This window comes from Sitophilus oryzae, unplaced genomic scaffold, assembly GCF_002938485.1.
Source record: "Sitophilus oryzae breed Bouriz unplaced genomic scaffold, Soryzae_2.0 scaffold_1498_pilon_pilon, whole genome shotgun sequence".
In the NCBI taxonomy this organism is placed as follows: domain Eukaryota; kingdom Metazoa; phylum Arthropoda; class Insecta; order Coleoptera; family Curculionidae; genus Sitophilus; species Sitophilus oryzae.
Window position 1 is genome coordinate 346,461 of NW_022146167.1, and position 14,141 is coordinate 360,601.

General features: G+C 32.6%; 1 protein-coding gene across 1 annotated transcript; it reads right to left on the reverse strand.

Moving 5' to 3' along the window:
• Positions 1-9,952: 9,952 nt before the first annotated feature.
• LOC115877773 lies at positions 9,953-13,104 on the reverse strand. The gene is made up of 3 exons (XM_030894088.1): positions 12,986-13,104; positions 12,197-12,409; positions 9,953-10,224 (listed from the first exon to the last, which is right to left on the reverse strand). Exons 1-3 carry the CDS (start codon positions 13,026-13,028, stop codon positions 9,953-9,955), a joined length of 528 nt encoding a protein of 175 aa, XP_030749948.1. The 5' UTR covers positions 13,029-13,104.
• Between the last annotated feature and the right edge of the window lie 1,037 nt (positions 13,105-14,141).

Consider the following 14,141-nt stretch of genomic DNA (forward strand, 5'->3'; position numbering starts at 1 on the left):
CAATTCATTTTTAAATCCACTGTATATCGAAAACGGCAAGTGCAAAGTATACTAAATTATATATTTTTGAAATTAGCTAAAATATGTCTACCGGACCATGCTAAAATATGTGGGGGTTTCTATTTAAAAAAAATCAAGATGGCGTCGTATCTGTCAAAATTGACGTTGTAAAAAATTTTAATGTAGAAAATCGGCATCCTCGCGAAAAATTACGTTAAAATATCTTTTTACTATCTTAAAATAGAAAAGGGGAAAATTTTAAATTGGGCGAGACACTTAAAATGATTCTGGAACAATTCATTTTTAAATCCACTGTATATCGAAAACGGCAAGTGCAAAGTATACTAAATTATATATTTTTGAAATTAGCTAAAATATGTCTACCGGACCATGCTAAAATATGTGGGGGTTTCCATTTAAAAAAAATCAAGATGGCGTCGTATCTGTCAAAATTGACGTTTTAAAGAATTTTGGTGTAGAGAATCGGCATCCCCGCGAAAAATTACATTAGAAAATCTTTCTATTATCTTTAAATACCAAACAGGAAAATTATAAATCGAGTGAGACACTTAAAATGATGTCCCTGTACATTGCTTTTCAGAATTAATTCTTATGTTGACTTTTAAGCGAAAGAAATAAACTTTACTGAAAAATTTGATTGCTTGTTTAATGTATATGCAGGGGTATCAAAAATTGCTGGACTATTTTAAATATTTATTTTACACGAAACTTCGTTATTTAAAATACAACAGCCTGTATTTTTTAAATAAATCGAAGCAGATCCAAATCCTCTTTCAAACGATATTAAAGTTTCCTATACCTATCTAGCTCAGATTTTGAATAAAGAGCAATTTTTCAATAAAATGGCAACTAGGGCTAGGGTCGTCATGGCAAGTTTCTAGTGACAGTTAGTAGCTATTTTCAAAACTGAAATTAGTTTATGGACTTTATTTAAATTTATACCAGTTTACTTTTATTTAATTTAGCTATAATAGTTTTACCTATTAGTACCTATAATAAAGGGTATTTATTAAATATGTATTTATTATTCTATACAGAAAAACGAAGAAGTAGTTCTATGATTTATTTTACGATAACTTGTAGATATATGGATTTTCTATAAAAGATCCAATTACGGTAAATTCATTTTCTTCACTTCCAACGACAGGTTTCTGCCTAATAGGTTTTTCATAAACCACACTACCAGCTCTGTGAAATAGGACAAGTAGTGTCACAAAGGAACGCTTATCAGGAAGATTCCTATTTGGATATCTTTGACCATAAGCCCTTGAGGTCAAGAAGCAATTTTCCTCACAAAATAAAATCACTAGTAACATATCCATTTCTTCCGGCAGCAGACACTGCTTTATTACTACTTACTTATTAAACTATTGTAGGTAAATTTAAGTAAACTGTTATAAATCTAAATAATAATGTCCATAGACTAATGTCGATTTCGAAAATAGCTACTAAATGTCACTGGAATTTACAATTTTATTGAAAAATCGCTTTTTATTTAAAATCTGAGCTAGAGAGGTATAAGAAACCCTAATATAGTTTGAAAGAGCATTTGAATCTCCTTCCATTTATTTAAAAAATACAGGGTGCTGCATCTGAAATAGGGAACTTTTTATACAAAATAAATCCTTAAAATAGAACAGCAATTGTTGGTACCCCTGTATAAATTTAAGGAAGCAATAACATTTTTTAGTAAAGTTTACTTTCCTTGCTTTTTAACTTCAGCACAAGAATTAATTCTAAAAAGTAATGTACAGGGTGTTAATAATCTGTTCTGTTGTAGTATGCATATTTAAATATATTTAAATATCTCAAAAACCAAAGATTTTAAACATATTTAACCCTTATAATATATGTCTTTTTTGGGCACAAGAATTCAAAAATGAAAGAAAATACCGGGTATTCCATAAGAAAAAAAATTCACAGATTTTGCAACATGCGCAACCATCATAGGCGTATTGAAAATACCAGATACAAGTCGGCGGTTGTCTTTAATATGATATTCGGTCTTTAACATGGTATTCATCGTCGGTTTTACCTTTTTGGCTGTTTTCCCCTTTATCTCTTACACTACGTTTTTTGCATAATACGTTTTTTAACGTTTTTAGAACAAAATGTTAAATAAAAAAGTTATTGAAGCACATTTTAACATTACTATAGAGTATACAGGGTAATTCAAAAAAGTGTTGCGAATATAACATATTTTCTAATGGGAATACCCTATTTTTTATTTTATTATTGGGTTATACATACGTACAATTCGGTAACTTTTCTTGCCATTTTTTGATATTATATATCTAAAATTAATAGATGTTGTAATAATTCAATTTGTTTAAAGAAATGTTAGATTTCGGTAGGGTAAAAATTATCAGTGACATAAAATTTGTAAATTCTATCAGAAAAATGATAATACATACGGTGTACGATTTAAAAATTTGAGATTACTTAGTTTTAAATGGTCGAAATTTATAAATCAGAGCTAATATCTCGCAGTCGGGCGGGCCTACCAAAACACGTCCAGACTTTCGAGCTTTCTTTGATCTCGGCCATTGGAAAACCGACAGGGGACGGATAGCAACGAGGCTCCGTGGGTTGACTCGCGACACTCTCGCGAGACTCGTCCACACAGCGAATTTGGAATGTCTCGCGCTCGTCTCCCCAGGTTTGGACGCACCATCGTATCGCTGATCTCCATTCGCAAATATATTCCAGATACGTATAGTGAACAAGTGAACCGTTCGCAACGTTAAATAATTTTGATATTTAATTTTTATCGTGATGGCTTTTTATAAAAGGGTATACATAGAATTAATTGCATTAATTTGCAATAGCACTTCGAACCCACAGTTTTGTTATGGAGCCAGATTAAACCAATCAGAATGAGTATTATGTTACCGTAAAGCCCGCGTTTAAACGTAGAGTTGCCCATGTAGGAGCCCGAAATATACCAAAAAGTGGGTCAGTTTCGGTTAAGTTTAGATTAGGTCTATATTTTTATTAATTCAAAACCAACTAAAACCTAATTCTAATCTAACCTAAACTCACTCCTTCTTTTGCATATTTCCGGCTATTACCTGCGTATTCCAAGGTTTAATTTAAACCTTGGAATTATTAACTTACGGTGTAAATTTATGGAGGGCCCCTAAATTTAAATTCGCCGTACAACAAAATTTCACCAATTCTCTCAATAAAAATTAAAAGTTATAAATCATACTATTTTTTATAGAAATGATGGAATAAGGATGAACGGGGTGCCGGTAGACCAAGAAGATACTTGGAATGTAAGTGTTAATTTATACTCGAATTGAGTTGCCTCACAGTATAGGCATATTTTGAACCCTTACCGTGCATAGTTACTGTAGATAAAAATAAATTAAAATATAGTTGGCTCCAACGATAATTTAGTTTGCAGCTTCTTTTCATCATACCTAATAAAAAAACCCGTGACAACCACTAGTTATAGTATGTACCTACATATGTATTTTTAAACATCATTAAGAGATTTAAGTATAAAAAGGTGCCCATAATGTGAGTAGCGGTATTGACGGTTTTTTGTTATGAGGAAAACTATTTTCTACCATTATATTTTGATAGTTGAGTTTTTGAAATTATTTAGTAGCTTCTTAAACAAAACAGACCCATAATAATTAAAATCTTTATCATCCAAGACTTTCAAGAATTATGAAGTAATCTCATGTCAATTTTTTTTAAAATTATTGCATGCCTTAAGTATTTGCAAAGTTAACAAAAATATTTCTTTTCATACCTTGCAAGTAATATATTTGGTCTAATTTATCAGTTCTGCATCATATCCGAAATTCAGATTGTGTGTGACACAACGAAGAGTCAACGTGCAACGTGAAAGACAAGAAAAATGGCAAGTAAAAAAAATGTAAAGTTTTAATTACTAATTACACAGTCCTTCCCTTGAGTTCTTCTGCCTAAAATCTATATTGCCTCCCTAAGATTTTAAATATAAATGATTGAAACTCATAACAAGTTTACCACAATTTAACCTTAAGATAATTATTTAATTATTAAATCCATAATTATGTATGATCGAGAAAAAACGGCGTCCAGTTGGCTTGGAAATGACGATCGATGACATTTCGGTATTAAAATGTAACACTTACGAAGTTAATAAATATTAACTATTTCTATTTGATCATTTAATAATTATTCTGATAAAAACACGCTTGATTTTTTATTTTAGAAATCATACAGGCTATAATCATTAATATGACTATATTAACAATACTTTAAAATATTTTTAAATTAAAATTTATTTGAAGGAATGCTACTTGAAGTATTAACTCGGAATAATTATTAAAAACTGCTCATCGCGTTATCGATGTCGGCGTCTTGTCACTGTTGTCTGGCTGATTGGCCGTTTAGGTACCTATAATTTGATTTCAGATAATGCAGATTTTAATGTGCCATTTGTGGATTTTTTATTGGATTTTTTTTACATATTTGGTATACTCTATGAAGTGCTCATGTCCATTTTTCAATTATTAAAGTGCCTATTTAGATACATTTAAAGTTAATTAATTAGTGTATAGTAATTGAATTATGGGTTTGTTTATTTTTTATGAAATGTATTTTTTTTTCTATTAAAATAAACATAGCTTTACTTACAAAATCACTAGCTAGCCATTTTTAAATACAGGGTGTTAATTAAGTAGTATCTGGCCAACTTCAGGAGGTGATTCTTTGAGTGTTTTTAAGGTAAAAAGTTAATTTAAACATGTGTCCGGAAATGCATAATTTTAAAGATACAGGGTGTCAAGATGTTTCCTAATAGACATTTTTTTTATTAATATCTCAAAGATCCGTTGGCCGATTTTATTGAAATTTCGCCGTGTTATGAACTTTGATAAGTTAGCACTAATTAAATGAGAATAATTATTATTTACAACAATATTCAAACGGTAAAAACTTATCAACTTATCCCAATAAATATTTGACAACGCCTTGGATTCATTTGTTTTAACGCCTGTTGGCGGTGGAAATCATGCAAGCTTTTTCTTTGTCCTAAGTTGTTAATTAAAAAAATAATAATCATATAAAAAGATATGGTAATTAGTCTAAATTTATTATTTATGTGATTCTGCTCTTTCTCGTATAATTTGCCCCTTACGGAAATAGTTAGATTAAAATAGCCAAACTGTACCTAACAACCCATGCCTTGATATATTTTCTTTTAAAATAATATCGCTTTCTTTATCCGACGGTCCAGATTTGAACGGCCTTGCCCTGTTCGCTCATCAATGCAGGCTCTATCGACTTAAGTACGTGTTGACAGGCAGGTTATTGAACCCATGTTGCTTCTAGCATGTCGTTTTTTCAAAGATGGGTCCCATATAAACGCGGCCAGAAGTATTTTCAATACTAAAATATAACTTTGGTATGGGTCTTAGTTCTGAAACACCCTGTATATTTCAAAATAATTTTAAATTGTGCACATTGCCTTCCCACATATACCCATAAAAATGATTTGTACATCCTTCCGTTTTCGTATTATCAACCGAGACGGATGAGGTGCGCCACCCTGTATAAAGTGGTTAGAATCCATATACTTATAAGCCTTTCCTATCTAATAAGGAATTAATAAAAGCGCTTATAAATGAACTGCGTTACTGATGTCAAAAATACAAACGCGTAGATGTCATCATATCATAAGCCAAACCGACATAAATATGATGCCGCGTAAAATGAAGGACTCCTGTAATTCAAATAAAATAAACCTATTACAGCTTTATTTAAACAGTAACGTGGATACAGAAAGAAAACTACCTTTGCTCCGAGCAACGCATTCCGATCTGGGCCTAATACCTTCCCAACGTGGAATTACGGAAATTATGCGCGGAACATATTTGAAAGGCGCGGAGATTATGGGTCGAGTGGCGGGAACAAAAGGCGTCGAGAATCGGTGACGAAGGTGTCCGTCCGTTCCGTTTTTCTAGGCCCCGAGACCGCTCGTACTTTTATCTGGCGTGGCGAATGGGAAATGTCACTGAAAAACTGGGAATAAATGACTTTATTTGTTAGCAAACACTTTGTCGGTGCCGCCACAACATTTCAATTAGGCCTAAGGGTGGCAGCGGTGCGGTATGGGATCGGTTTCCTTTTTTCATCTCGTTTCCACTGTCTTTTGTCAACGAGAACTAAGAAAATAAATGGAGGGTGGTGTTTGTGTTGGGTGGTTTCGCCCGGCTCGGCTGTCGATGTTCCTACCTGAGCGTTTGATGATTAATAATTTTTAAAATCAATTTTATTACCAATTAACCTATAACAACTCCGATAAATCCTCTTAAGAGTTGTGATGGGAAAACGGATTAATTTCAAAAATCGAGTACTCGTTGTTGAATCGAGCGAAAAATCGCTCGTACTTAAAAATAGTATTTTGCCCGTCGCTTGTTGCTTGTACTCGTAACGCCAAGCAGTACGTTGTGTGCGCAGAGCACATATTTTTTCGGTGATGAATGGCAAGTAGCAAGCGACGAGCGATTCGCTTGATCGCTTGCTTGATTTAGTTTATTTCAAGGCTTTGTCGATGTAGGGCGTAAAATTTTGTCACTCAGACACGCAACGGATAATATCGTATAAATTTGCTACCTGCAATGTATGTAGAAAATTCGCTCGGCTTTTTATCGAGTATGTCACATTAAAATCGGATTTCAATTTATTAATTTTAAAGTCTATTATATCAATTAACCTATAACAACTCCAATAAATCCTCTTAAGAGTAGTGATGGTAAAAACCGATTAATTTCAATAATCGAGTACTCGATTATTGAATCGAGCGAAATATCGCTCGTATTTAAAAATACGGTTTTTCGCCCGTCGCTTGTTGCTTGTATATACTCGTAACGCCAAGCAGTACGTTGCGCGTGCAGAGCACATATTCTTTCGGTGATGAATGACAAGTAGCAAGCGACGAACGATTCGCTTGATCGCTTGCTTGATTTAGTTTATTTCAAGGCATTGTCGATGTAGGTCGTAAAATGTTGTCACTCATGCAGATACACAACGGATCACGTCGTGTAAATTTGCTACCTGCAAAGTATGTAGAAAATTCGCTCGGCTTTTTATCGAGTATGTCACATTAAAATTGGATTTCAATTTATTTCATTCTAGGATCGCTTGCGTTCATCGCTCGTAACTCGTCGTTACTCGCTCGATGTCGGTTATTTCAATAATCGAGTACTCGAGCGAATTATCACTACTTAAGAATCCATTTCACTAGTCCGAAAAAGTAGCAAAATAAGTGTTCGGCATTTAACGTTTTATGTAAAACTGGCTATAGATATTTTTACAGAAATGAAGAAGGAAATGAAATATAAAGGATTATACTATATCCGTATTGTAGCACATTTTTAGACAACTTTATTTTTAAGATTTTGATGGTCAAACATTAACAAAATATTCCTTATTTTGGACTAAATTTTCGCGAAAATAAAGACATAATTTAAAATTCCGTTACAATACGGAATTAGATTGAAGTTTTGTGATTACAGTGACATATAATTTATATGGATTTGTAACAAATTGCTTGCTATTTTATGGCAAACACTGAAGCTTTTTTATCCGACCCCTAAAAGCGACCCGAACAGTACAGCGTACCTAATAGACTCTTAAACTGTATTTTTGAAGTGAAACTTCTTTACCACGCACTGGAAGTAAAAATTCAAAGCCGTGACACACGAGCTAGCGAGGTGATATGCGAGACGAAAAGTGGTAAGCCAATGAGGCAGTTGAGATGGATCTTTGGTGCGTCGTAACTCGGGCCTTATGAATTGAAATTGATAGATTTATATACAGTTTGTTAAAAAATTGTGAAAATAGGTCTAAAATTAAAAAATGTAACACTTGAAACTTGATTAAAAAATGCTCCGTTGCTTTTTTTTTAGTATTTGAGTGCATATATTTCTCATCTCCTTTTGATTAGTCTCACATTATTATAGAAAACGAATTTATTTAATTTTTGTATTAAACGAAGTGAATCAGTTTTAAAAAATTAATCATATTTAATTTTTTGATGATATTTTTGAATTGAAACTTGCTTCCATGAAAACTTAAAGGGGATTAACAAGCAGAATGAGAGGGAAGCAGCAGCTCACAATAAACAACGGAATGGAAAAAAATTGTAAACTCAGTTAAAAGCGACAACCAAAAAGTAAAGAGGCAAGGGGGCTGAAACTCGGCATGTAGATGGGCCTCCAAAAGCCCCATCTTTTCATGATATTTTGACGACGTTTCACTATGCACTATGACTTGCAATATGAAAGCTCATCATCTTCTTACAGTGCCATACTCTATATAGAGCGTCAGCTACCTCTCGCATGTACTTGTGATGTGTGTCATTAGTGTTTCACAAGTACACCAGTCCATCACCAATGGCAAAAAAACGTCCGATTTAAATGAAATTTGATATGTCATAGATTGGCTTGTGGTAGAATGCCAATTTGACAGTGTACGACACGTGTCACTTACACAGTTAGTTTTGAGGTAGGAAAGGACAAAATTTGATGTCCCATCGCGACCAAATTTGGTGGGTAGGTTATGAGCGACGGTGCACACGGGCTCACCCTGTAAAGTTGGATACGACGCGACGCCGCCGTTTCGTTTACATCTTCATCAGGGTGGAACTAAAGATTTGATATTGAAGAAAAAAGGTCGATTTCGGCATATTTGGGGACGGGCTACAGGATGACGCCCTAAACGTTTCGAACCGATGCCGATGCCTCTAAATGGACGAAAACATCAGGATTTTTCTTAATTATATACAGATAGAGGTACACGATTGGAGTCCTCAGACGGACAGACATTTTAATACAAATTTTGTGAAAGTGAATCAAACTATTTATTAATTTTCGATTTATTACTTTTTCAACATTTCAAACTACACTTTTTCAAACATGTCCTTCAAATCCTTCAATTTAATAGCTGTTAGTAAGAAGTTTCACGTCAAATATGCGCACATAATGCACACAGAATTTTTGTTTAAGATAATGATAAAAGCCGATAAATATTCAAATTTATTAAGTTTACTGACAACGACAACCAAAGAAGCAAGATCAGAATATCAACTATTTCAATCATTGTTAGTCACTCCGTAGTTTAATCGTTTAGATCCAACTTTAGGAAGCTTCAGAATATTAAAAAAAATTCGGGGCCTGATGATATTTATTAAAATATTAAAGAAAAATTATAAAATTTTTAATTTTACAAGCTTTCTTATATATTTTATAAAAATTTTATTATGTTATTGAATAAATATGTACCTAAGCTTTCTTTCTAACCGTACAAAAAGAAACAGTTGTTTAGAGACTACACTCCGACGGCCATACATAATTATAAATTCATATAATCCTTTCAACCCTAGACGGTCGACAAATGCACCGAAGCGAATGCAACAACGCCGTTGTTTACGTTTTAACTTTAAACGTGGGGTGGTGGTAAAAAAATATTGTTCGGTGGTTGTTTTCTTACAGGGGTTAAAGCAACATTCTGAATGGGTGAACCATGAGACATGTTGGTAGCCGTACAACAAATAGGGGAGGAAGAATTCATTGTAACTTTCTCTGATTTTTTTAAAGGCATCATATGGACTATTTTAATGTTCTGTGTCGGCAAAGCGGTCAAAAATTGAGTAAATTAATTAAAAATATCTACAATTAGGTATTATTATATGTTATTCTGCTTACCTCGAGAAATCTACAGAAACTGGTTTTTTTAAATCCAAGGTAACTTTTTTTATTTTTTTTTATCTGATGATGAAATATTTAATGATTCTCGGACAGTTGAACATAAAGTGCCAAATCCTGAAGATACCCAAGGACAATTGAGATATTGTTTAAGATTCACCCTGTATAGAAGGAAAATTTAAATAGACCCAGAATAAAGTTTTTTTTTATTTATTTTATTAAGTTCAAAGCATAATAAGTGCCAACGCCATAATGATAATAAATCGTGCAGAAATCGACATAATGTCTGCACTGCTTGGTTTTTCATCATCACCCTCTTCTGTTATTTGAACGGGCCTTACAGCGTTACATAAATCTCCTTCGCAAGATGTGCATGTAAAATTTGTCAAATAACTCGGATAGATTGTATAGTAATAATTGCAAATATCATCAAAGTGCATTGAGAGGTATGTCGCTTCTGCTGCATCACAGCCTCTGATGAATACGGTTCTGTCAACTAAAACCAATAAAAAATTATTATTAACAGCTTACTAGTATATTCTAAAGTTATTTGAGGCTTTTAAATACTTACTACATTATACAAATACAATAAGAGCACAAATCTCGATATCCTGGGTTGCAGGCCATATTTCGTCAAATTAACAGCACATTCCGTGGTTAGAAGTTAAGAGTGTGGGTGTACTGTGGGTGTAGGGTGGGCCAAAAAACTAACCTATGGAATTTATAGGTTAAAATTAGAGAATGCAATCCCGCACCAAAATCTCAATCCCTCAAACCGGCGGGATTAAATCAGTTAATCCCGCGGATCCGCAAAATTGCGGGACTGTAAACAATAGTCATACATTTGATCCTAAATGGTACAAAAGGCATTGTACATTTTGCATAGACCCACAATATATTGATATAGCGTGTATCTTAAACTGTAAACTCTTAAGCTTTACAGAAATTTGGACCGATGTATACAGGGTGTTCAAAAAATATATTTAATATTAAATAAACTTAAATTTTATTATAATTTATCTACTTATTTTATATATAAAAATATTATTCTGATGTTGATTTTTTTTTAACTTGTGTTAGTTATCTGCTTTTAGATACACTTTATAAGGAAATTAAAATAACTTTGGTTGCACATCATAATACGACCACCAGCAAACTCCATAAGACGACGCATGGTGTCATATCAATAATTTTTTGGCATATTCAGAATGTATACTACTATATATATTTAGGACCATACGTATGACTAAAAATGCATATTTTTCGAAAAAACTTCATATTTTCCTTAAAACAAAAAAAAATTAAAAAACCTATCAAATTGTTTTTTCTAATTTCAATACAGATTAGTGGTACTTGGTAAAAATTTCGATTTTTTAAAAATTGTATATTTGCGGTAAAAAAGATTCTTGACCAAATTTTCACACTCTTATAAAACACCCTGTATACGAGAATTCGCTAAATGTAATGTCCGACGAAATTGTCCACAAGTACTAGTTAAACGCTTTTCTTCACTTACACACATACGCCAGAAACATGCCAGAAAGAAATCTAACAACTAACCTATTTGTTTCACTTATTTTTAATGGCCAAGTCGTAAGGGGAATCCCCCGGGTTCCGAGCCGGAACGAATCGGCCCGGAACGAAGCGGTTTAACCTTGATCGCGATCGATTCGGTTACCCAGTACCCAGTAGTAATGTGTCGATCCCGCGGATCCCGCACGGTAAATCCCGCAACTTTGATCCCGCGGAATCTTAGAGGGATCCCGCATTTGCGGGATTGCATTCCCTAGTTAAAATAAACCTAATAACCGAGAAAAAAATATCCACGGAGGGCATGATTTTTAGCTCAATTTTAAAAGGTGTTTAATAATTCGTATATTTGAAAGCTTTGAAAAGTGAAAAAAATCAAAATATGCAGTTTAAGTGTTTATTGATTAAAAATTTTCATATTTAGCATTGAATTGAAAATAATTACTCTCAGATAGATTATTTAGGAAATTTTATGCTCTACAAGAATCCGCGATATATAAAATGTTTTATCGTAAACTGTTCCAAAGTTATAGTACTTTTAATGGAAAAAGATTATTTACGTGTTATTTTAATGGAAAACTTTGAATGTTCACCGACACCTTTTAAAATTGAGCTAAAAATCCTGCCTTCCGGGGATATTTTTTTTTGGGTTATTAGGTTCATTTTAACCCATAAATTCCATAGGTTAGTTTTTTTGGCTCACCCTAGTCCACAGGAAATCACATTAAAAGAAGTGACAATTTAAGAAAGTTGTTGTTAGTCTTATTATTATCTATGTGTTCATGTGCGTTCGCTAGGTCGTGGACGCGGCTTTAGATAACAGAACATAAACTTTAAATGAAGAATACACAAAAGTAAGAATACCCACTTCTAGCTATCGATTGTAATAGATATGGTTGCTTGGATTTTAATAGTTCATTTTTCTTTTACATACTTACAGTAAGTGTATGATATTGAAATACACACTTGAGCTTCTTGAGTATTACTGGTCGAATTATCAAAAGCGGGAAGTGATTCTAAATTTGATGCTACCTCTAGATCAGAACACCTTTGGACTTGGATCCTGCTAGAGTCTATTGGTTCTTCACATGGCAGTCCATCTCTTTCAGAGCTACAGAAGTGGCAGTGATCAGCCTGACTTTTAGCTGTGGCTAAAATAATGAATATTAAGAGACAAATAATAAAAATAAAATCTAAATTATAAATTTCATGGCTATAAATAGCATATATATGCATCTAGAAATTCTGACTTTCAAACATCCACTGCGACTAGTATTTTCATATCCAATTGTCTAGTATTAAAGTCCGAATATACATTTTCCCTGGGTTTGACCGGGAATTTGATTATAAATGTGAACAACCGGCTACGTGGCTTCACATCGCGTGGCCGTGGTGTGGCTCCAAATTCGTTCGTTTTAAAAATATTATTAGATTTGGCTATAGGCGCCCTCTGTATCATTAATAGGGAACTGTCTCATCGAAAACATGCTGTTCCGTAAGCAATGGCCATCTGGATTATGTGTTATCTGTGTTAAAACTAAAAAAAATTCCAAAATATTTTCCAAAAAATTCCGAATTTTCAATTTTTTTCTTCGCGACAAAAACCTCATAGGTGTTTTTCTTGGGTTGAACTATATTCCCAGTTAAAATACTTGCACTTATTTCTGGGATACCCTGTGTAATGGTATCATGGAAAAGTAATATGATAAATAAAAAAAAAGACTTACCAACTAGTAAAGTAAGAGTTAGTAAAACTTGTAATTTAGACATGTTGCCTTACAATGCTAAACTTGTGAGTATGAAGTTCAAACTGAATTTGAAGTTGTGTTAACAAACGATTGCCAGGTCTAAATATTGACATGTTTGGATTAAAGCTTACAATAATAAATTTAAGAACATTTTTGAGGGACATACTTCTAAATATTTTTCTATATACACAGAGGCCACAATATTTTTTGCTTTTGCTGCAAGCTATAAACAAATGTGATATTTTAGTTAATATTAGCGTTTTATATATAATATAATAATAAAATATTACCCTATATTATTATCTATACAATGCAAATATAAAGAAAATATTAATTTTACGAATGTTCAACTATAAGTTTGGCTCGCGATGTATTGGGTATAGGTATAGTTTTATAAAATTACTCATAAGTAAATACCAGAAATTCTTACGTTAATCTCATTTATATAGGTAATTATAGATTAAGATAAAATAACTTTATATATTTTATTAGAATAAATGAAATTAGATAGGATATAATTCCAGTCATAAACAATATTTTTTAAATTATTGTTGATAAATATATAATTATTTAATTATGTAATAATTCTATATGAATCATTTTTAAGTATCATATGAAACTCAATATTGATCAGATTGTTCCTAAAATTCTTGGGAGTGACCTTGTCATAATCTCTTGTAAAAAATATTTTTTTTTGTGATGTAGGTAGTGATACCGTATGATTGAAAAAAAACGGCGTCCAGTTGGCTGGGAAATGACGATAGTTGACATTTCCCATATAAATTTACATATAAATAAAATTATATAAGCATCATGATCCATATTATGACAAACACAGCGTAGAATTAGATTTCTATATCAGCAGTTAAGTGGCAAGAATCTTTATATAATTTTATTATATACCTATACTGCAAGAAATTTGTTTTCTATTTTACATATAAAATGAAAAAAGAAATTTTGTTTAAATAACTAACTCAGACTCTAAAAAGCAGTGATGGAAAAAACCGATTAATTTCTATAATCGAGTACTCGAATTTCAAGCGATTTCAATAATCGAGCGGTCGCTCGAGCGAAATATCGCACGGTTTTTCGCCCGCTTGTTGTACTCGTAACGCCAAGCAGTAAGTTGCTTGCG